General features: G+C 42.1%; 1 protein-coding gene across 6 annotated transcripts in view; it reads left to right on the plus strand.

The window, feature by feature from the left end:
• Positions 1 to 24,815, plus strand: part of LOC111863425 (AF4/FMR2 family member 4) — a 460,597-nt gene that overhangs the window by 425,627 nt on the left and 10,155 nt on the right. For all 6 annotated transcript variants that reach the window (XM_023849745.2, XM_033751058.1, XM_023849746.2 and 3 more), the window contains 4 exons: positions 12,971 to 13,367; positions 15,022 to 17,585; positions 20,011 to 20,275; positions 22,150 to 22,406. In XM_023849745.2, the coding sequence (XP_023705513.1) occupies positions 12,971 to 13,367; positions 15,022 to 17,585; positions 20,011 to 20,275; positions 22,150 to 22,406 (3,483 nt within the window). The remainder of the gene's footprint in view (positions 1 to 12,970; positions 13,368 to 15,021; positions 17,586 to 20,010; positions 20,276 to 22,149; positions 22,407 to 24,815) is intronic.

The following is a 24,815-nucleotide window of genomic DNA, read 5'->3' on the forward strand; positions in this document are numbered from 1 at the left end:
GTTTCGGATGCCATTGCAGACCACCCACATGAAATGTGGATCTCATGGCACGGAGGCGACCGATATTTTCACCATGTTTACGTACATTAAAAAATAAAAACCACATAACAGCGGTTGGCAGAACTGTATACAAATGGAAAACCGCGGATACTAGAAATAACGGAGTTGGCAAAACCGCAGCTGGCGAGAGATCGTTGTAAATCACACGCCGAAGACAGCCAGAAAGATTGCGTCGAGTTGTGTGTGATAACGAGGCTTGCAGTAATGAAACTGCGCTATAACGGCGTAGGGCTACTGGCCGGTTGTCACGTATACGCATTTCGCGAGTAAAGCAAAGACAAACTGCTCACGTCACGAGTAAGACGAGGATGTAGTAGTTCAGTACAGGAACGTTGTAAACTCTGAAAATAGGTAGTGGCAAATAATTACTCTCCAAACAACGTAATGCCGACAGATAACACGTTAAATAACGTGCTAATTCCAGGTACAGTGTTTTTGAGAGGGTTACTCCTCTGCAGCGGAAATTATCCGCTCTGTCAGTCACCGTGTATATGAAATTCCTGTATTATGCTCTGTCCTGAGCAAGTTGAACGCGCCCGTCGTACTATTTCCATAAAAAATCTGTTTTAATATTATCTTATAAAAATTTTTACGCATTTATCATTTATCCGTTTGTGCCACATGCCCCCACACATCTCGTCATTCGTTTTAAATCTTGCTGATTCATCCCCCGTAGATTCAGATGTCTTCCTCAGCACCATATCCTCTTACGTCATCAGTAATTGCATTGTCAGGAAAGGTAGAACTATGTAGTAGGAAGTATTTCATGAACGTAATCTGACGTTAATTTCAAAACATAATAGTTTAAACCGCCTGTCACGGTAGCCGAGCGGTGTAAGGCATGTACTGTCTTCGTTTGCTTGGAAACCGGGGTCGTGGGTTCGAATCCCACTCAGGGCATGGATGTTTAGTTTGTGTGTGTGCGTTTTCCTGTGTTTGTGTACAGGCAGAGGCCTTGCGACGAGCTGATCACCCGCCCAAGGAGTCGTACCAAATGTGTAAGATCTAGAAAAACCGAAGCGAACGGAGAAGTTCGTGGAGGTAGGCCTAGGCCCACCGGGGCTGTAGTGCCAAGGAAAAAGAAATAGTTTAGACCTGTTACATTATGAACTTCCCCACATATTAATAGGATGTCCAAATGAAGAATCCTGATGTTGATTGGGCGTGTAGCACTCATGGCTTACATGAGAGAATTAGAGACCGGAAGCGAGACTCCTCATCCGAGACCTAGAATAATATTGTCACGATTTAGGAGTGACTGTAGACGGGATTTGGATTTGTGACTCGATTTATTGACCACTTATGTAACTCGTTACTGCACTTCACAAATCCCTCTCGCACACAGACTAGTCTTCTCAGTCTGTTACAGTATCCGCTAGTCGTTTCCTTGTAACGGTGTTTCACACTATAAGTCTCACTGAATTACTCCAAATATCACTGTAACTACAGTACGCATAAAGTCTTCTCTTCACAGCCTGACTTTCAACTGACTCAGCTGAGTCTGAGTCTTATGTTACGACCGACGGTCAGTCGGCTAGTCTATCTTGGAATAAAGCACCCATCTGGGGCTTACGGCCAGATTTTTATAATTGTCAGACAGTTGCGAGTTTGTTGATGTGGGGCACTCTCTCTGACGAGAGGACGGGTCTGTCGTTTACAAACGCTGCTGGTCTTCGCCAGCGAAGTCACTCTCGAGTCGGAGTCCCGTGGTACTGGTGACCATATTTTACTGTCTCAAGATTCGAGACTTACCTTTTCGGCGTCTCCTACGACTGGCAGGGCTACGTGGAGGTATTCGACCCCGCCTCCACACGGGATCTGACCCAGCTGTAAACCTCGTTTCACTTATAACCCCTCGACACGGACCACGTAGAAAACTGATCTTCTGTTGTTGCTCCAATCATCTCCATGGTAACGTGTTTGTTTGCGAAGGCGTTACCTAGCAACGGTCTAGTATTCTTGCTTATTCAAAATCTGTTGCCTAGCAGGGAATGTTGTTTCGTTGTCTTCTTCGAAGCCGCTACCCAGCAACGGCTGCACATGGTACAATATTGAAAGGGATCTTTGAATAAATAGAGCATTTATGTCACTTAGAGGGGAGTGTGTTGTTATACTGATGATGAGAACAACACAAGGCAGTGATACATCAGCGACCGGAATGCAGGGCGAACAAACGTAAAAAGGGTTTATGGACTGTGTACGAATTTTAACTTTTAGAACGTTACTGTCTGTACAACCTGAAATAATGCATATTATACATAATTTTGTATTAATTGTTAATATTTTTAAATGAGAAAGAATGCTGAAGTGAATAGTAATAATAAAAAACTTCTAACGATTAAGTAATTAATATGTTCCCCTGATTATGACACTATAGGGGTTGAAACATTTTGGGATATTGAGAAATTATATTACTTCGGCAATTGTGCGTGTATTTATGAATTATATGCAGCGAAATGTAACTTTAGTTATTTGGAATCTGAAACATTAATTAAACTGCGTATGATTAAACAGGCTTTTAGGTGATAATTTTGTATATATTGTGGCGTGCCCCCTAAAAGAAAGAATATCTTAGCGGGCGTCCATTGCTAGACAACGACTCAGTAAATATGTTTCCCATAAAACAAGGAACAGTGAATACCTCGTTGCCTAGGCGGGACTTGTAAACACGTAACACTACAACGCATACAATGGCAGACGTTAACACGGGAATGAAGGCCAGAGCTACTGCAGTTCCTACTGCAACAAATACCCTCCAAGAAAGTGTCCTCTAGTCCGTCCGACGGTGGAAGATACGAGACAAGAGCGGAACACAGGACAGATGAGTGTGGAGGCTGGTTGAAAGACCTCCACCGTGACCCTGCGAGACGTAGGAGGCAACGAAAAGGGAAGTCTCAAATTTGAGACAGTATTATATGGTCTCGAGTACCAAGGGACTCGAACCCGAGAAAGACTGCGCTGGAAGGGCCAGCAGCATGTACAAATGACAGACCCGTCCTCTCGTCAGAGAGGGCTCCCCGCAAACACAAGACCGTAGCTGTCAAACAGTAGTAAGGATCTGCTCAGGAGCCCCAGATGGGGCTCGACACCAAGACAGACTGACTGACCGTCAGTCGCAATGTGACTTCGAGATCAGAGACGACGCACTAGTCAGGTCGCATCGTCTGGAAGACGCTATCTCAGAGTGATTGTAATTGCAATTGAGTTATCCAATGAACAGCTTCGTCTAATCCGGAATGCACAATTATTTGTCACGGAACCCCGGGCACGTGACAATATCAAGTTTATTGTTTCATAGGAACGTACGTTCCTTCGGCCGTCGAAAAGCATAAACACTGATACTGAACGATTTTAATCTGCTGTGTTACAGGTGCTGATAAGACTGCAGTATTGAAGTCAGACTACTTGTGTTTGCAGTGGCGATCTATTCCTGGATCTAGATAGGAAAGTTACTGTTTTTTATGGCTGAGACAAATGGTTAGCAGGCCTTTATAGAATTAATGACATCCCATAAATCAGACGCGTTAGGAACTGAAAAAGACGCAACCAGTTTCATATTCACATTTAGTTATATATGTATATTTAACATATTTCTTCCGTGATCTAGTGGCCAGAGTTCCTGGCTACATATCCAGAGGTCCCGGGTTAGGTTCCCGTCGTTGCCAGATTTCCTGAGAAGTAGTGGATCTGGAACGGGGTCCATTCAGCCTCGTGAGGATAATTGACGAGGTATTTCAAGAAAATAACGGCTGCGCTCTAGAAAACCGAAATTAACGGCCCTGGGGATTCGTTGCGCCGTCCACGCGACACACTTTATCCGCTAAAGTTGGCACTATTGTTATTATTGCTAGTGGGGTGGGACTAAGTCCCTTGTACTGCGGTCAATTCTGGCCTATTGTACCAAAGTCGGCACTAACTTCGCCGACAAGCTGCGGTCGCTAGGTGGGTATAGTTCGCTTGCGGACTCAAGCCTCGGAGTTTAGTTTTTTTTTCTTTCTTACAATTTTCTCGTTGGACTTGATAATGTCAAATGAAAAGTAGAAATTGGCGGTCATTTTGTGAGTGCAGTGGCCATATTTAACACCAGGACATTCTCCGGTCTATGTTAGTCTACGTTCCTGTTTTTGCAGTGCTTCTGTATACTGTAATTGTACGGAGACAAGGATCAGATGTCTGTTTTATCATGTCTTCGTCTAAGATGATGTTTGGACAACTTCGGATGTCATTGTATATCTAAAATAAACATATAAAAAGATAATCTCTTACACAAACAAAGCAGTAACATAAACAGCCAAACAGCGTGGAAAAATCTACAAGTCACTAACGTATATAACATTCATGTACTAACACTACTTGTACATCTGTATGAGCTGCATAAATAACACAAAATGCCTAACGCCGCGACCAAGTAAAGAAACGCAACAAGATCCAACATCAGCAAATGTACAGTCACATAAATATGTTTCAGTGAATAGCTGGTGACTACAATGAAGAAGGCGATTGTGAAGGAAGGAGTACGAACTTCTGGGTTGTAACTGTAATTCGGTAGAAGTTGACAGTCGTTTCAGTTGTGATGATGGAGGTGATACATTCCTCTCGAACGTCGGTGGACTTCTGCCCAACTACTCGGCGTTGCAACCTCGAACATCATACGTCGTGCTCTTTACAAACAGAAGACGGTAGAGAGCTTATTTCATGCGGATAGGTCTTTGGTTCTAGCCGCGCTATGGCCCTGGGGTCGACTCAGCTTCTAACAGAAATGACTACCAGGAAGCTTCATGGGGGTAAAGGAAGGCCGCCGCGTAAAACTGACAACCTCACCGCCATCTGTGAGCCGATTGTGTAGAAAATGTGGGAGCCTCGACGTCTCACAACCCTATGGGCCTTAATGGCTTGTTACAGGGATAGCTTTACGTTCTACGAACCCCTTTACTTGAAACTTCCTGTTCATACGCGGATTATCGAGTACGTAGGCTCAGGCGGCAACGCTTCTGATTTTTTTTTTTCACGGAAGAACCGGGTTCGAACCCTGGCCGAGGCAGCGACTATCCTGACTAGAGTTTTTCATGTTATTTTTTCAGTCCCAGGAAAATTCCGGGATAGTACGTTAACTTAGGTCACTGCCACATCCTTCTACAATCTATCCAGTTCGTTAGTTGCTGTTAAACCATTCGGCGCTATACAATCTGACCTACTGAGAGTGTCGGTAAGTAAACTACAGATAGACCCATATAGTAACTACTGGAATACCCCCCCCCCAACAAAACCGAACGTTAGTTGTTGGTGTTCGAGATGTTCTGGCGTCAGATCTATTGCTTGTAGACCGTCCATCTTAACTGATGATTTTCGTGGTTTTGTCAGTCGTTCCGCCCAAATTCCCGGACGGTATTGCAGCTTCCTTCCACGCCCTTTCCAGTTTTATTGTTCAGTAATTGTTCCGTCATTTGACGCAGCATAGTCGGAGCCGCTGAAAGCCAAAAATAAATTCCTGCTTTCGCCCTTGGAAAGGAAACCGACTGTCGTAGTAAAAAATATCCGGGTTTTCATCAATTCCTGTACTGATATGCCAGGATTGCGCATTAAAATAGGCCACGATAGTTCCCTTCGTCCTTGTATGGAACACTGGTAACCGTGTGCCATGTGATTCAGTGTTCAGGAAGTCGACGTGGCGCCCGAAGTGTATTTGCGGGTTTCACATGTTTGTCTGTGTAGACAGCTACTGTTCTCGAAGAAACTTTAAGCCGATCTAAAACAGTGATACGCTGTTTTTCTTGTAGAGAGGATGCATATTTATATATATATAATATTATATAGAAGAACTCCTAACTTTAAAGAGTTAAACATATCCTAATCACTAATCCAAATTATTATTGTTTGACGGTGTGAAGGAAAAGCGCCGTGCAATTGATACAGCGTCGTTACGTGTTTTATGATCTGTCCATATGATAACCAGCTTTCAAGGCTTTGGGAAGTTTCACGCATCTGTCTCGGTCCGTCGTCTGCGCTGCCGTTGATAAGGCTTGCTCAGCACGTATGAGCTAACAGCTTGGGCCGCCTGTGGTGGTGAACAACCTTCTGGCCAGCAGCACGTGGCCCCACTGTATTGATTGATTCGCGGGCCGTTAACACCCTTTCTTCTCAACTGTACAGGTTACATCACGTTTAATTGTACGGTGATTGCGAATTTTGACTTGCAACACATGCGGAATAAAGCGGTTGTGCCCTATTTGAATGTGTTAAAAACCTCAGTCGGTATAGATACGGGCTGGGCTGTCGGCCTTCTCTTCCCGACAGGGGTAAGAGATTTTTAGCCTTCGTATTTAAAAAATGGGAGGTTTATGAGATCCTCTTGCTGTCTGCATTTCACCCCTCCCCCTGTCTTACTAGGCAACAGCTTGGTCAAAACGATCCCTCGACAACGGTTACGCACGCAATAATAGAAGAAATGTTCTATGTGGTGTTTTCTCTGCGACCCGTGCCATATTAGATACTCAGGATGTGATGAAAGGCGATTAGCCCTTCCAAGAACTTCCTGTTCTGGACAATGTCCAGACCGTCTCTGGGCCCCACCCAGCCTCCTATCAAATCTGTAGAGGAGGCTTTTCCCCGGAGGTAAAATGGCAGGGGCTTGAAGCTGTCCATCCCCATCTAGTGTTGGGGTCAGTAATGGTGGAGCTGTAACTCCCCGTTCGTCTTCATGGCGTGGTGCTTAATTAATGGAGCCCAGTTTCCCTGTTTTCGTGACTGTAGTGGGATGGTAGAATGATAGCCAGCTTGTGAGGAAGCGATCGTCCCGTAATCCGAGGTACTGTCCCGTGATTTGCCGAGAGAGATTGAAAGAAACCACGAACAGCCCATCAGGATAGCTCGTGTCTCAGCCGAGATTCGAACCGAACACGCTCTGGATATAAATCCAGGATGTTATCTCCGTACTACTCTGTTCAGTACCACAGAACATTTAATTGAATGTTTAATGAGCTGGGATGGTTCAGTCGGTGTAGCAACAGGCTACGGGCTTGACTTCAGGGGCAAGGCATTCCCTTGTCCACAGTGTTCAGACCTGGTCTGGGGCCCATTGTTTATTTAAAAACGCCGCCGTCGGTAGCTCGGACCGTGTGGCGTCGAATGATTAAGGAGTGATACAGTCGGGAAGGATGCGAAAGGAGGAGTGTTTCATGCTGCTGTACCGATATACGCCCGTCAGGACTCAGGACAGCCACAAAGAACCACAGGACATTCGATGTCCCGGCCGAAACTCGAACCGGGAAGCTCCAGGATAAGTCAGAAGCATTACCTCCGATCTAACTTCCTCTGGTTTAGTGAGTAAATTGCAGACTCGATCATCATTTAGTTTGGTAACCGAGTTTTAGTTTATTTTTAATTTACGAGGGTCGTACTGAAAGTCATGAGAACAATTTTTTGTAAAGTAACATGCTTTATTATTGACAAACCAAATACCTCACCTCAATCTACAGACCTTTCTTTATTTTTCCACATAATCGTCACTTCTTTGTACACATTTCTCCCAGCGTTCTGGGAATTTGAAAATTCCCCTTCTGTAAAATTCCTTTCCAGCCATCGGAAGACACTGACGCACTGCTTTCTGAATTGCCTCCCTTGTCTCAAAAAGTTGTTCACGCAGCTGATCCTTCACAAATCCGGAAAGATGGTAGTCGGAGGGTGCCAGATCAGGGCTATAGGAGGGGCGTGGGAGAACTTCCCACCCCATCTTTGCAATTGCTTCCAATGTGAGGCGAGCGTTGTCGTGCAGGATGATGATGTTTCGTCCTGGACGTTTATCGCGCAATGCACGACGGAGCTTGTGCAGCGTCTGGACATAACGAGCAGCATTGATGGTTTGCCCAGGTTCCAGGAATTCGGCCAGAATAAACCCCTCTGCATCCCAGAAGACTGTGTCCATCACCTTCGCAGCTGATGGCGCTGTCTTTGCCTTCTTTTTTGATGGAGAATGCAAATGGTGCCATTCCATATTCTGCCGTTTCGTTTCAGGCTTGAAATGGTGAAACCAGCTTTCGTCAACTGTCACAATACAGAGCAAAAAATCATCGCCTTCGTGTCGATATCTCTGCAGCAGTTCTGAGGTGATGGTTTTTCGCTGACCTTTATGGTCATCGGTCAATAACCGTGGGACCCAGCGAGCACAAACTTACCTATAGCCCAAGCTTTCAATCATCTCCTGTACTGCACTGTGCCCTATACCAAGTTTTCGGGCTATTGTGTCCACAGTCACACGCCTGTCATCTTGAATGATCTCATCCACTCTTTCCTTGTTGCGTTCAGTTGAGGTTGTTCGAGGACGACCGCTCCGAGGCTCATCTTCAATGCTGGTGTTCCCATCTTTAAAATGTTTCACCCATCTTCGAACACTGCTCGCACCCATGCACACACTTCCATAAGCACGCTGAAGTCTCTGGTGAATTTCTGCAGCAGGGATTTCCTCTTTCACAAGAAATTCGATTACAGCACGCTGGCGAAACGACATATGGTTGTCGACCATTTTGTTAGGAGTGATACTGGTCACGTGACGCTGGTTCCACCTACCACTGTACTCTCTTTCGTCTGCTGTCTCCAGGTTGCATGCAAAAAAAAGTTGCTCATGACTTTCGGTACGACTAACGTATATTGTGGCCTTCATCGAGATTATGGTGACGTGTACTCTTCCGGGTGGTTAGCGACATTTCAAATGAGGCTACTACCTTCATCTTCAGGGTAAGAAACATCAGTAACCATCACGAATACTGCAGTCTAAATATTCACAGTGAAGACCTCAAATCTTGTATTTATTCCTGACTCTAATGTAAACAGGATTACGGCCCTTATTGCTTTGGGAACTCATATTTGGATTGCTGTGTTTGTTCTTCGTCATTAGAGGTTGCATGAGGGCCGAAGGCAAACTCTACTTGAGTCTACGAATAGACGGATCGAGCGATTCATTTTCTATTTGTTTATTGATGTGTGTACTTTGTAGACATGCTGTCCCCAACTTTCGCTAGAACAAGGTTCTCACAGAGCAAGGTTTTCATCGCAGTAGTTGCTTTGTTTTGTTAATCTTGCAAAAAGAACTATAAATACTTTATTATACCAGTAGATATATATACGAGTATATATATATATTCTAATTTAGTTTCGCGTTGTAATACGCACATTTACGTCACTAACTATGGCCGTTGTTGAGCGAGGTGTACACACACTTTCTCCGAGTATCAGATAGGTATCCGACGATCCGACAGGAGGAGTTTTGAAGACAGAACATTCTCATATTTACCCAGTGCTCGTTTATGTTTAGGAATCCGTGAGTTCATTGCGGTATTTTAACTGAGCCTAAATGCCCTCTACGCTCTTCCTTTCCGGTGTACGTTGGCCTATGTAAATTGCAAATAAGACATGATTAATCAGTTAACCAGGATTAAGCAGGTTACCACGTGTGGAGGCGGGATCGAATACCTCCACCGTGACCCTGCGAGTCGTAGGAGGGGACGAAAAGGGAAGTCTCAAATCTGAGACAGTAAAATATGGTCGCGAGTCCCAAAGGACTCGGACCCGAGAAAGATTGCGCTGACAAGGGCCAGCAGCATATACTCGTACAAACGAGACCCGTCCTCTCATCAAAGAATGCGCCCCACAGAAACAAGACCGTAACTGTCAAACGGTAATAAATACTGACTGACCGTCAGTCGCAATGTGACTTTGACTTTGATTAATCAGTTGGTTAATTCAGTTAATAGCCCTTGTAGTATTCAGTGTACTGCACGAGAGTACCTACATTTTCAAAACATATTCGTTCGTGCTGTGGACACGCGGTTGAGGGACTATGCTACAAGCCGGAAGGTCGCGGGTTCGATTCCCGATGAGGTCATTGGATTTTTCATTTGACTTAATCCTTCCTGCCGCACTATGGCTCTAGGGTCAACTCAGCCTCTAGCAGGATTGAGTACCAGGAATCTTCTTGGTGGTAAAGGGCAGCTGGTGCATAAGGCTGACAGCCTCACCGACATATGTGAGTTGATTGTCTAGAACATGTGGGAGCCTTGAGGTGTCACAACCATATGGGCCTCCACGGCCTGTTACATTCATTCCTGTTCCTCCATCTCCCGAATTGGAGTGAGGTAGCATTGATGACTGGCCTGCTGACTGGATGAGCAGTGAATTGGAATTCAGTTCTTGGTATGGGTGGAGATGTTCTCTTCATTGCCACATTCATACCAGGTTCTGTGCACACCCTGCCTGCTGTAAAACCGCTACCGTTGGTAAAGCAATGGGCATCTAGTGCTGAGGTTACGAATGGCAGAACTATACCACCTCAACTTCCCAATACATCTTTATGACGTGGTGCTTAATTAATTAAGCACAGGGATAACTGTACCTTTCTTTTTTCTTTTTTTACCCCCCCTTGGCACTACAGCCCCAGTGGGCCTAGGCCTACCTCCATGAACTTCTCTGTTCACTTCGGTTTTTGTAGATCTTACACATTCGGTAGGACTCCTTGGGTGGGTGATCAGCTTGTCGCAAGGCCTCTACCTATATACAAACAGAAAAACGCACACAAACATCCATGCCCTGAGTGGGATTCAAACCCACGTTGGGTTACCAGTTAGCCTCTCTGAAAGTATTCGTAGTTCTCTTTATTGTCTAAACAAGTGGACCTTCATATGGGCCACAATTGCCGAGCAAGTTGGCAGAAGTGGTAATGCTTCTGAGTCGTATTTTGATGTGGCTAGTTCAAATCTCAGCTAGGGTGCTGGCTGTCTTTGACTGGAGTTTTCATGGTTTACCTCAGTCCCTCCGGGCAAATGCTCAGGATCTGAAATTAGATCATAACCATTTCCTTCTATAGCATTTAGAATTTTTTATTTACTATCATCCAGTCATTTGATGCTGTGTAGTCTGGGTTCGTAATTATGTCATTCAATGTTATATAATCTCTATGCTTGAATCACCATCATTAGATTACATAACTATAGTGATTAGCACCTTGGTTTACATGCTGAGCCCTAGAGCAAAATTGCTATCAGAAAACTGCAACAAGACAGTTTTGTTGAATCGTTTCTCCAGTATGAATATGTGCTTCTTCATTATCAGTCAGCGCCCTATGGCCTGCATTAAACCATGCAGTCTGATTCACTTAGTTGGGATAGCCTGAACCTCTTTCTAGCTCTTTATCTCCCATTCTTTATACTATCCTTCTGTATGTGTCTTTTCTTCTCTTGCCTTGGGGGTTCCAGTCCATTGCTTCTGACAGTACACTGGTCCCATCTCTTCAGTACATTTCGGTTCTGTTGCTATTTCCTTTCTTCTGTTTCAAGTACACAGGCATCAGCGTTCTTTTCCAGAAGATCTTTCACAATATCTTGACATATTCTAAGAATATTTAGTAAGCAGTTGTTAATAAAACATGTTCTAATGTTTGGGAAACCCAGTAAAAAATGAAAATTTGATTTGTAAAGAAATTAATAGGTTATTGAATTCCAGAAGTACCTGCTGTCATTGAATTCTGAAACTTTTGTTTTCCCATAATGATTAAAAAGATGAAGCTGTGATTTTACCTGTTGTTTTATACAGTTGTGAAACTTGATCTGTCATCCTGAGGGTATTTGAGAATAGAGTGAGGAGAACATTATTTGCACCCACGAGAGAGGAAGCAACAGGATGAAGAGCATTGCATGATGAGGAGCTTCATAAATTGTACTCTTCAAATATTATTGGGGTTACCATCTGAAAGAACACTCGTGGGGGAGATGAGAAATGTACACAAAATTTTAGTCAGAAATCCTAAAGGGAACTGTCCACTTTGAAGACCTACATGTAGATAAGAGAAAGGTGTTAAAATAGATCTTCAAGAAATGGTATGATTGGGTTTGAACTGACTTAGAGTAGGAACCACTGGTGGGCTCTTGTGAATGTGGTAATGCACATTTGGGTTCCACAAAATGTGTGAAATTTTCTGATCGGTCAAATAACTATGAGCTGCTCAGGAAGGACTTTATTGTACCACATGAAATTAGTTCCGTTGTTAATAAATTAAATGTGTGGTTAATATTTGGTGGCTGTAATATTTAAAGAGAATCTAAGATTGACTTTGGCATGAAATTTGAGGTGTTCACATAGGATAATGTTTGGCTAAAATGTGCACAGACTAACTTTGTTCTGTTTCTCCTCTTCCTGTTACACTGCACTGCAATTGGAGATTGATGTCTGTTGCAGTTATTTTATTAGCTTTTTGCTACCTTATTTTATGCATCCATTGTTCAATCTTGAAAATTATAATTCAATTCAATTTTATTTTAGAAATATGATTGGAACATCTGCTTAGGTACAGTGCTGTTACACTTTATTCAAATTCGAAATAGTTCAACATAAAAAAATAAAGTGTCACTTTATTCACAAAGTTTGAAATAATGTGAATCAAAAAAGATTTGTCAATACGTTTAAACTTATGGTAAAATTTGTTATGCACTGCACTGTTACTGCACTGTAATTCATTATTTTATTTTAACTTCTAGACAATAAATATTAAGTCTAAAGGAGGCGTTGTTAGTCATTGTTAAAACTACAGTAATGTTAGCATTCTGACATTGGAACTGTGTGAGAATAATTCACGGATAATAAGAGAGAATGTAGTTTAATTATTATGTGAAGGTGATCATTGTAATGCTCGAAAGAAAGAGAATACAAATTAAAATATGAGCTAGACTGGCCTGATTTGAGGCTGGCCTAATAATACCATTGCACTGTTCAGTACTAGCTGTAAAGCTTTTTATGTTAAATGAACTTGTACTGTTTCTTCCTTGTACATTAGACCACGCATAATGCGTTTAAAAACTGCATTGATGGAATTTTGTCCGTTTTGTGATGTTTTCTTAGTATTGGAATCTCGCTCTTGTTTCAGCAGAAGAGGTGGTCCTTGTGCTGCTGCAATATTGACCGCTAGTCCAACCCCTGGCACACTAAGTATTGGCAGTAGACCTACTGAGCCTGTGGCACCCATGTCCCCGGTGGGTCCTCCCCAATCTTCAGGGGCTTGCAGCTCATCCAGCGAGGACGACTCTGATTCTGAATCAGACAGTGAGTCAAGCAGTGAAGAATCGGGGGATGAGGCGTCTCATGAACCTGTGGATTCTGCAAGGGGCACCACTGCCCCACAAGCTCATTTGTCTCCACAAACTATGGAGCCAATGGAAGAGACAAAGCCTCAAGATAGATGGAACTTGGAAAGGTTTCTTAAAAGAGAAACACAGTCTCTTGGAGGAGAGCAGCCAGTAGAAAGTGAACATTCAACACTTTGTAAGGTTAGCTGCCCCTTTTGTGTATCTGTAGTAACCAGTAATGTTAAAATGTGTAATATAATTGAACATCATTAAGAGTTATACGGGCATTAATTCTTTGAATTTTGAAATCTATGTACATAATGTTTAGAGAATTCAGTTGATATCCCTGAGAAAATAATGTTTGCATCTCAATTAGAAAGGTGAACCCATTATGTTGTGAAACCAATATTGTTAAAATATATGGTCAAGCTGAGCATTACTGAGACTTTCATAGCCATTAACTCTTTGAAATAATACTTAAAAATCCAGTTCACACCTCACAGAATACGCTGTGCATCTGCTTTACAAAGATAACCAGTGAATGCTATGCAGCTAACTAATTGCTGTTTAGTCTGATGATCTTTTTAGATAGGGCAGTATGCAGAATTCGTAATGTTAAAGTAGGTAGCATATTAAATAATCAGTATCCTTTTTAAGTGTTATCTTAGCGGCCTCATGACTCAAGGTAAGCGGGTTGAAACCTGGCGGAGGTCGTGGAATTTTTATGGGCGGAAAAATTCAGGGAACAAGTCCTCCGGGAGGGACTTTAAGCTGTGGGTCCCGTGTCTTAGATTTATGGCATGTAAAAGATCCTCATGTCTCTAGGAGACCTCTGAGCAAAATTAGGCAACAATTTCCTGCCCAAGTAGTTTCCAATGTCTCTGCTGGATGGGGGAAATATCAGGTACTGCCAGCTGACCTCGTTGGCTGAACGGGGCTGATAGCACACGCCAGTATCGGTAAGGTATGGCGACAGTAGAAATTAAAGGGGGACGCACAATGGACCAGTAACTGGTCTAAGTGCATGGGGAAACCCACCCCCTCTAATAATAATAATAAAAGTGTTATCTTAGTGTGGTAATAAAAATTTCTGAGTAATCCACAAAATGGATATATTAGCCATTTAGGTGTCTGCTCACCCTGACTTCATGATATTTTCTGTAACAATATGGTCTGTTTTGCTGTGTTCAGTGCTCAAATGCACTTCTGGTAAGGAAGGCTGTGTCCCCATTTATGTAAATTATGAAGAGACTGTTCATTGTTCATTTTAATTTTTTCCTGCTTTGTTTCATTATCAGTATTACAGCACTGTTGCTTTTTCCTGTTATCACAAGTAGTCCAAAATGATTCTGTTTATAGATAGGCTATTATGAGCCAGATTTTGAATCTAATTACCGTATACATAATGGCATTGTGTCTGGGAGCAAGTGAGTTCCCAACAGGACATAAGAGCAGACTTCTGCACCATGACCTGTTATATAACTTGAGAACTGTTGTTTTACTAAAAATAACTGGCTCCCAGAACCAGAACCCACCAGAACTTAAGGTTCTGTTCTTGACATAGGGAAGAATATATCTTTTCACATCATATCAAAACTGGCTTAGGGGCCCACCTAACCTTCTCTTCATTGGGTACCAGAGGCCCATGCCCCTGGCCATAGAGCTGCCAGAACATGAAACTGACGGTTTAGCTTTGTGAATGCATGGAGCTTTATTTCCATGTCCGATTCACCCTAATGGCATGTTGCTTAGGCAAGACGACCACCTGCCCTTTTCATTTACTGTTGCTAGCCATCTCTTCAAAGTCTGTGTTCAGCAGCAAGCAATATATTTTGTGTTTTCTTTCTTTTTTTAGCTGGAATTTGTGAAACAGGAGCCTTCCTCAGCAGCAGTAACCACTGCAGTTCCTAGCAGTCTACCAGAGTCAAACCCACAACAGCCTGCAGTTGGGACCAAAGTGAAAATAGCGAGTGGTGCAGTATCAGATGGCAGTGACTCCAACAAAGAGCTGGACAATGTAGTTGAGGCTCTTCAGCGCCCTCCTCTTCCACTCTTGTCTAGTCTCTCTGAATCCGATTCTGCAGACAGCGCTAAGAAGAAACCAGTGCTCACCGATACAAGATCAAGACGGAAACGTCCAACTCTACCCACCCGGGCACCAGAGCTGTCGAGTGACAGTGACAGTGAAAGTGTGATGATCATCAGGGAAAAAACCAGGCCGGCCAACCGAAACAAGACACGTCCTAAGAAGGAACCAAGGACCCCAAGTACATCAGATGAAGAGCTGCAGTCTCCAAAACAACCAACTGTAAAGCAGCGAAACAGTAACAGTCACAGTGTTAGGTCAAAACCCTCTCCATCTCCAGCCCGATCTGTGGGTAAGGTAGATGATCAAAGGAAGAAACATGGGGAAAGGACTCCAAAACAAACTCCCAACAGGGCTCAAAAGCAGACTCCTAACAGGACTGTGAAACAAACTCCCAGTGTAAGTAGTGATGTGAGGAAGCCTCCACCTCCATCACCTAGTGAATCAGAAGACGAGGAAGCCGTAGTGCCTCAAGGAAGAGGCCAGTCTTCTTCTAGTACATCAGATGGTGAAATTAAGGATTCTAAACCATCAGTGAATGTAAGACCCAAACCACCCCTCTCGGCACCAAGTGGATCAGATGATGATTCAGATGGAGGTAAACAAGGTTCAGGAGCAGTTACCAAGCATGCCAATGCTCACAGCCGCTCTGAAGATGAAACTGCGAGTGTTAAACCAAGAGACCAGCATGCAGCCAGCAGAGAAACTTTCAGTGTAAGGGAAAAACTGCTGTTAAGCCCATCAGATGAGGAAGGTGAAGTTGATAGGAGGAGGGGAAATGTTTCAACAAGCAGGCCAAAACTTCACTCTCCTTTGCCTCTTAGCGGGTCTGAGGAAAGGGATGGTGAGTGGACAAGGAAGAACAGCAAAGTTCAGGGCAATGTTAAGAAGGCTGGTAGAGGTAGAAATAAGGCAAGACCTGGTGGAATGCCAGCACAAGAAGAAAAGAAAGCTACTGTTCCAAAGAAGGAGAAGGGTCCAAAAGGTTCTGCCACCAGGAAAAGGACTAAGGAAGACGTTACAAGTGGTCCAAAGAAACAGTCTGGGCCTGGGAGGCCTTATGCTAGGAGAGGTCAGAAATCAAAGGCGATGAAAAGTTGTTATACCACAACAGAGTCGTCCTCAGATAGTGATTGTGAGATAGACGTTGTAAACACATCGTCGGAAAAGACTACAAGGTCTTTCAAAGCCAAGAGTCAGCGGAATCACAGTCCCGATTCCAGTTCTGACTCTGGCCAGGGCAGGAAGAAGTCAGCCAGTCTGTCTAAGAGGAAGCACTCCTCAGACAGTGACAGGGACAGTGACAGGTCTCGTATTTTGTCCCGCCCACCTATGTCGAAGGTAGAAGAGAGTCCTCCAAAGTTGGATACAGAAGGCAAAGCCATCCAAGACAAGAAGAAAAGTGATACCTTGAGAAAACTTTTCGTTCCTACTAAGGGAGGTGCCAAAGGTGGGGCTAAAGGGGGAGCAAAAGGTGGTGCCAAAGGGGGTATATATTGTGCCAGTGGGGGTGGGAAAGGTGCTGGTGCGAAGGGCAAGGGAGGATCAAAAACTCCCGGTGTTCTTGTAGTGGAGTGCGAGTCAGAAAGGACGTCTTCTTCAGTGGAAGATGAGGGTGTACCAACCCCAGTGAGCCCTTGTTTACTGTCCCCATTATCAGGTAATGACACAGTAACAACAAACAAGCAAGGAAGTGCAGGTTTTGTTGTAAATTCAAGTCCAGCGAAGACTGATAAGTGCAGTACGACGTCTGGAAAGTCAGGTGCAAGAGCACATAGTTCTGAAAAACCTTCACGGCGAAAGTCCGCAAAAAAAGAGTCTGAAAAACTGTCTAAACATTCTGCAGCAGTCAAAGTCAGGCGTGATACTTCGTCAAACAAGAAAACTGCACAAGACACACCAAAAGTGGAACTTCCTTCAATTGTGTATCGTTCTGATGGAATTCCAAGTATTATCTGTCGTTTGGATCTGTCTAGACTATCTCAAATCCCAATTCCAGGAGGCCCTGGTAAGAGACCTAGTGGGGGTGAAGACGTTAGGGTACGAACAGAATTAGCAGATACAAGGCAACAGGGTGGAAGTGACCCAGACCATAGTAGGAAGGACAAAAAGCAGAGGACTCAGTCACCTACTTGCAAGGAGGGAGACATAGTGATACCAAAGTGTGATAAAAATAAGAACACAGATAAAGTGGTACAGGAACAAGGTTGTGACAGTACGACAGTTAATCATGAGGCTTCCAAGAAGCAAAAGAAGAGGAAAGTTAGCAGAAATACTGACAATTCCAGCACCAAAAACCAACAGGAAATCAGAGATACTACACAGATAGAAGGGTAAGTGAATTGTGTCAGATGCTTGTGATTTTAACCGTAGACTTCAACCAACTGATGCATCAGTTTGGTTCAAGCATAATACATCGAATGTAAACAGTTTCAAAGTTTAAAGAATTATAAATTTTGGTTATTAGTTTGAACAGTAATCAACAGTGCCAGTATGTCTTGTACTGTTCTTCCCTAAGTGCCTTTGTGAGCCCTAGATATCATAAGTAGTACTTCATTTCAAGCTGGGTGTAAATATTGTTGCAATATTCCTGAAACTGGTAAACATAAAAACATAACTGCTCAGTGATGCAGAAAATAAATCAAAGACGGTTAACTCTAGAATGATAAGCTTCATTGGAAGAGGCATTAATGCTGCATTAACTCCATGGAGCATAGTCGTTATTGAAAGCTAATAGTGATGCAGCTACTCAATAAATTCTCCACCATCTGTTCAACCCTGAGGTTTATACCATGTTCACAAGAACCCCAGTTTAATGCTGGACATAAAAATTATGATCTGTTTCTATGTATTGGACTGCCTCTGTGGTCTAGTGGCCAGAGGTCCTGGGTTCGGTTCCCGGCACTACCAGATTTTCTCAGACGTAGTGGATCTGGAACGGGGTCCACTCAGCCTAGTAAGGATAACTGAGGAGCTATTTCAAGGAAATAGCAGCTCTGGTCTAGAAAACCGAGATTAACGGCCATGGGGATCTGTTGCGCTGATCACGTGACACTCTCTATCGGCTAAAGTTGGCACCAACTTTGCGGACAAATTTTATAAATCTCATTGTACTTTTCTTTGTAAACATTTAGTGCAAATAAGTATTTAACAATTATTATGTGGATAACTGAACAGTTTTACTTGTCATCTTGGTGAACACAGTCTTTTGCTGTGTGTGATCTGTTCACATATCCACTGAATAATGTTTTCAAAAAGTTGTCGTCATAAAATATTTTTTGGAACAACAGAAAGAGCAGGTTGACCTAATATTGGATACTGAGGGCTGTTTAACTTTATTCTGTGGCGATAGAAGTCCTGCGGATAAGGCATCATGAGGTGGGTATTTTGATGTATTGCTCTATCTGTGGTTATATGGGAGTGCTGCTTATCTGCAACTTCTGTGCTGTTCTTCATCGTGTGTTTTATTTCCTTTAGATCTGCTTATGGTTCAGTTTCTACCTCAGGCTTTGTTCTTCATTTGTGTAGTCTTTCTTGAGCTGTCTTTGGAATTTTGACGAAGTCTTCGGGACTTTTACAAATGTTTTATGCCTTTAAATAGTATATAGAAATAAAACAGAGCAGTATCACTTAATCCTGCATCATCATCAGAAATCATAATAGAGTGTAAAAGGGTATAAATGGATGAAAGTAACGCTGTTGCTAAGGATTTCCATCTTTTGTGTCATATGAATGTTACTGATTAGTAAACACAAAGACATTCCACCCATGTGGGTGAAAAGACAAGATGGGCACAATTTTGACTAATCAGTTTTACACTGGTTTAGAACTCTATGGTTAAGAACTGTTGATCGTAAAACGGGAATACTTTGTGTGCAGAACAGTTCTGTTCCCTGCATGAGAGATGTTGAATATTTCATCTGTGCTGAAACAGACCTGATGTCATTTCAACAAGGACCACCTTAGTTCAGTTATTTTAATTACAGTAAATCCTTGTTATAATGGACTAACAGGGAGGACAGGTTGTCCATTATCGCCGATGTTCGCCATAACTGAGTGAAGAGGTATTCACAGAAGTACACCATGGAATATGTGGCCATTTCACACAATAACCACTGAAACACACAATATGAACACAGTCAGATTTTGTCTTTTATAATGAAGGTTTATTGTGCCAGACTCCAACTCTGATGTCCTTGAAGTAAACAGTTAATATATGGTTGATGTGGAAGGTACTTTCACATTTCCTTTTTGAAAAGCATCAAATATGGAGTGGTCAGGAAATGTATTACAATATCAAGCAGTGAATATGACTTGTGTGCATTAGTTTTTTTGTTACAGAAGCATCACTGTTGGCTGTGGTGAAAGTTGCTTAGCTGCGAGTGGAACATTTACCAGTTTTTGGAGAGTTGAAATTGATTGTAGTTGAAGTTCGTTGTAAATTCTAATAAAATCTGATTGTATTCATTTCTTGTCCTTCATTACGGTGATTACATTTCCAATAAACATATCTCTTCATACAAGTTTTATACATTTGTGCTTGGTTTTGGGGAAGATATGGACATATTGAAGTTAATTTCATTTGAATGACACGTGTTTATATGTTTGTTTGTGTAATGAGTGTATCTGCATAAATTTTAGCAGTATGGGACAGTATTAGAATCTAAATTAGAATATTAATTTGGCTAGTGAAACTGAAGATAATAAAGGGCAGAGAGTACTGAGTAATTGGTGAAAATGTCTTAATTTTGTTAAAAGGAATGTGAAACCTGCTGGTAAATCCAAACATCACAAAAAGAACAGCGATAGTAATGGGCATAAACGTCAACGTGAACGCAAGCCAAGCGGCAGCTCTGTGTCTTCATTGTCAACAGAATGCAGCCGAGTATCGTCACAAGGTGGCAGTGGCCAAAGGCACCGTGAAAGACATAACCGTGAACATGGTTCAAGCAAGCGACGTAAAGTTCAACAGCAGCAACCTGAGGAGTCCAGTGAACATGCCACATTAAGGTTATCTAGTCAAGTGAGTATGCACACAATAAAATACACACAGATATTGATAACTGCCTGCTGGAGGATGTGTTCCAGTCATTCAGCACATACTAATTCATGTAGGACTCCAGAAATACAACTTAAGCCTACTGACTGCATAATACAACATAGACTCACCCACAACCTTGTAACCTGCTTTATATGAATGTTTTTATATTTGCCCCCACCCGAAGTCCCATTTAACACTCCATATTGAAAGAATGAGCTCCTCCCGGAGCTCTGAACTTAAACGTTTGGAAACTTGACTTTTGTTATGGACTCTGAAAGTTCTTCACTGGTATTGTTATCAGACCATATCCTGAGCCAGTTCAAACTAGTGTACAGTGCTATAGTCTGTTTCTGTAACATTTATTTTCATATGTCCTCCCACCTGTATTTTGTTCTTGCAGATGATCTCTTTCCAAGAACTCTTCCAACCAAAGTTCACTCAACATTTTCTGTTTCTCCTGTCATTCTGCCTTTGCTACTAACCTCCTTGAACTGGTCACCATAACAGTATTAAAAATATGCATTTATATATTTAACATTAGCAATTCAATTTTCTAAATACAGTTCAATTCAAAATTATATATACTGTATTTACGCATGTATAGGCCGCAGCACAATTTTCAGACAAATTATAGAAAAAATAATTTTCTTGGAATATTATTTCAGGAGTATTACACCCTGTATTACTAATTATGAATATAATTTTTTTTTAAATGAAGTGTGATTTCGAATATAAGCCGCACCCCAGTTTTCCTCTTGAATTTTTGGCAAAAAATGTGCGGCCTATACACGCGTAAATACGGTATTGTCGTGTGTATAGGTTAGCATGACTAATAATCTGACAGATTGAGCCAAATACATAAACATGTTCCAACCAATGAGCATCCAACAATACAAGGTCATCTGGTGCTAGGTAACAGACCAATAAACACATCACAGCAATGAATGTGCGCCAATAGGGCGTCCATTGCTATGCAATGCAAGGTGGACGCGCCTGACAGCAATACATGATATCCTTTGCTAAACAGGAATGTCTTTTCTGTGGGTGGTCCATGCCGAGCCTGTATAGGGAGCAGTGAACACCGTTTGAGGAGATTTGTCAGGAAGACCTCAATCAAGGCAGTCCAATAATTGATATGTAAATTATCGAGTAAATCGAGTTATCAGATCCAAAACCGATTATTTACTGCCATGTTACCAAGATACACATTACAGTAATACTGGGTTCTGGATTCGATGATGATTGGATTTATTGTTACTTCTTTACAGTTACAGTCAATTATAACAGAGTACAGTTGAGCTCCTTCTGAACGCCGTCTGTCTGGTGAATATGTCTGAAGAATCTCGGTCTAATCTCTCAAATTCAGGAATGAACTCCCTTTTATATCTGTCACGTGTCCCGAATATATATGCCACCCTGTCAGACAATTAATTCTCTGTTGTTCTGTATGTTGTCACAGGAATATTTTTGTTAATATTTGTTGCTGCTGAAACAGATGTTTGCATACTGTTGCCTAGCAAATTCACTTCCGCTTCTGCTGCTATTGCAGCTTATAGGCAGTGTTTACTGAGCTGTTGTGCAGCAATGGATTATTGTGTCACATGATTCTAAACAGTTTTAATGTTCAGCGATTCAAACTTCCTGTTTCTAATGAATGCAATTGAGCAGAAACCTTTCCTGCCTTACACCTGATGGTGAAAACAGATCCAGTTCCCAAACATATTTTAAAAAAATACAATTTGATGTACTGTTGTCATAATAATAGCCATGGTTATTGTCATAGACCATCATCAGAAACCTTTAGGCTTCCCCTTGACCTGGACATAATGTGTGTCTTCAATCCACTGATTTTTCAGAGCACAGTAGCTCTCAAAGATGTGCCTCCAACAAATCATGAGCGAGAAGATAACAGTGATGAGATGGTAGCTGCAGCTGGAAGCGAATCGCCAGGTTGTTCTCGGCTGCACTATTCTGAGGGTCCTCTGCTAAGTTACCCCATACCTCCTGGACATGGCTATCCCATGTCAGCCATGAACTGGTCACATGCTACACAGAAAGTGTACTTCTCTTATTTTGAACGAGAAGATGACGATGCCTCGGAAGATGAGGACAGGTATGTTTCTTACATGCATTCACCTTTGTAGCACTGACTGGTTAAATGATTTAACAACTGTAACCCACTCTTTCACTGATCCGGCATGAATGAAATAAGTGTCGATCAGGAGTAAAAATTTGTTTTGCACTGTATGAGTTACATATAAAATACAGTAAAATCTCATTGGTCCATGGCTTGCAAGTCCAGATGTTGCTTCATTTGGCCTCTTTTTCTGCTAAAGGCATTTTAACGTAGAATAATAGTCCCCCATAGAAGTGCAGTATTGTCAGTGAAGTGTACGTTAATGAGAAGATTAAGGCTGGAATGCTACTTGCTAAAATCATGGAAGAATTTGTGAGACAAACCGTATCAAACATTAAGTGAAATAATGATTAGCTCACTCACTAATCAGAGTATTGGGTACTGGCATGGGTGGACAGCCTCTGATGACCTGAAGCCCTCAGACCACCGTTGGACCCTTTGTACACCCCTGTTTTTACTAGAACCCCCATCAAAAGAACCCTGTCATGAGTGCTAAAGGCAGAACTTCTTGACCGAGACCCTGGTATTCTGATGGCTCCAGATATGCAGGGCCTAAGATCTTCATTCTATGCCCAACCAGAACTGGACATTCACAGAGTATGTACTAGGAGGATTTCCTGCATGTAATGTTATCTGAGAGACTATCTCAAAGTGACATGGTAACAATCCTGTTACCAGTCTGCACTGTTTCCTGTTCACGGCCAGTAGGTCTGTAGACAGTATTTTTACAAAGACCCTTCATTGAAGAACTTCAGCTGTCTCATACCTGGATCTGTGGCCCAGTATTCAGAGTGGTTCTTAGTGAGCCACTTCTTAAAAATGCTAATCAGATTATTTCCAAATCGTAATCTTTTTCCATGTATTCTTCTAGGTATGCTACTTGTTTCCCATTTCAGCACAGGTAGCTGTTAATAAAGTAAAAAAGTAAAGGTATCCCTGTAACAGGCCGTGGAGGCCCGTAGGATTCTGAGATATTGAGGGTCCCACATTTTCTAGACAATCGGCTCATAGATGGTGGCAAGGTTGTCAGCCCTACGCGCTGTCCACACTTTACTCCCAAGAATATTCCTGGTAGTCATTTCTGTTAGAGACTGAGTCGACCCCAGGGCCATAGTGCGGCTGGAAGGATTAGATCAATTGAAAAAAAATCCAGTGATCTCATCGGGACTTGAATCCGTGACTTTCCGGCTTGTAGCATAGCACCTCAATCAACTATGATACCGCGTGCCCCGGTAGCTGTTAATAATGAGTTTAAATGTATGCTGCTAATCTTGTGTGGTGAGAGAATCGCAGCAACAGATTTGTCATCTTTTGAGTTCTTTTGAAACCTTGTCTGCAATTTCTCTTAAAGAAAAAAGACCTCTGCTAAATGCGGTGTCATGATTGTGTTTTGTGCTATTCCTTGAATATACAGCAGTCATTTGACTACTGTGCTAGACAAGATCAAGGCCTTGTGGGAAATTTGTGTTGGAGCTCCTGCATTCACTGTTGACATTAAGACGCTGAGCTGGGTTTGAGGTTGCTCCTGCTGTAACCATAGGAATATGGTCTCGTGGGTTGTAATGGCTGGTCATTCACTAAACACAAGATAAAACATGCTAACATGTTTAAAAATAATACACATTCAGGTAGCATTCTAAATGAATAGTGAAATTGTCATTTCTATTATTTAGTTTTTAAGAGATTAGAGTGCTTTCTTGAAGGTTATTCTACAATCCTCTCAGTGTATAGACTATGTAGATAATATTGTATTTCAGCATCCTCTTGCTTTGGTGAATTACTTTACACACTCACTTCGGTCTTTAATGTTTACAGTTACTCCTTAATTTAAAATAATATTAAAATTAAACTGCCAAGGTTTGGCCATACTTGGCCATCCTCAAGCAACTGTTGCTACATTGCATGAGTTCTTGAATTAAAGTACTCCAGTGTTATTCCATTTTTGTCATCCACTCATTAAAATAAAAATAAAGGGACATACACTAGACTAGCACAACTGCATGGATACATACATAGTAATTGGCACTTAAAAATGACAAAGATAATAACACCATACCAATATTAAGAGGGCTACAGAAAACAACACCAAAAAAAAAAACGGAAACTGCAAGAAGGTAGTGCAAGAAAAGATAAAGAGTGATGTTCTCAAGCAAATGTATTTTAATGAGTAGGTATTTTTGATGAACTTTGTTTTTGACAGTTTGCTATTCAGATTTCAATGGGCTTTATGCTAGACTCCAGTAATTTAAAGGCTTTATACCCTAAAACCATTTTTTTCTAATAATGTCTAAAACTCAGACATGAGTGTGTCATATTAGTGATATAGTGGAAGTCTCTCATCTCAAATTTCTTGGTTTGGAAGTTGATAACGTCCTCTCTTGGAAT

This window comes from Cryptotermes secundus, unplaced genomic scaffold (genome assembly GCF_002891405.2).
Source record: "Cryptotermes secundus unplaced genomic scaffold, Csec_1.0 scaffold964, whole genome shotgun sequence".
Taxonomy (NCBI): Eukaryota; Metazoa; Arthropoda; class Insecta; order Blattodea; family Kalotermitidae; genus Cryptotermes; species Cryptotermes secundus.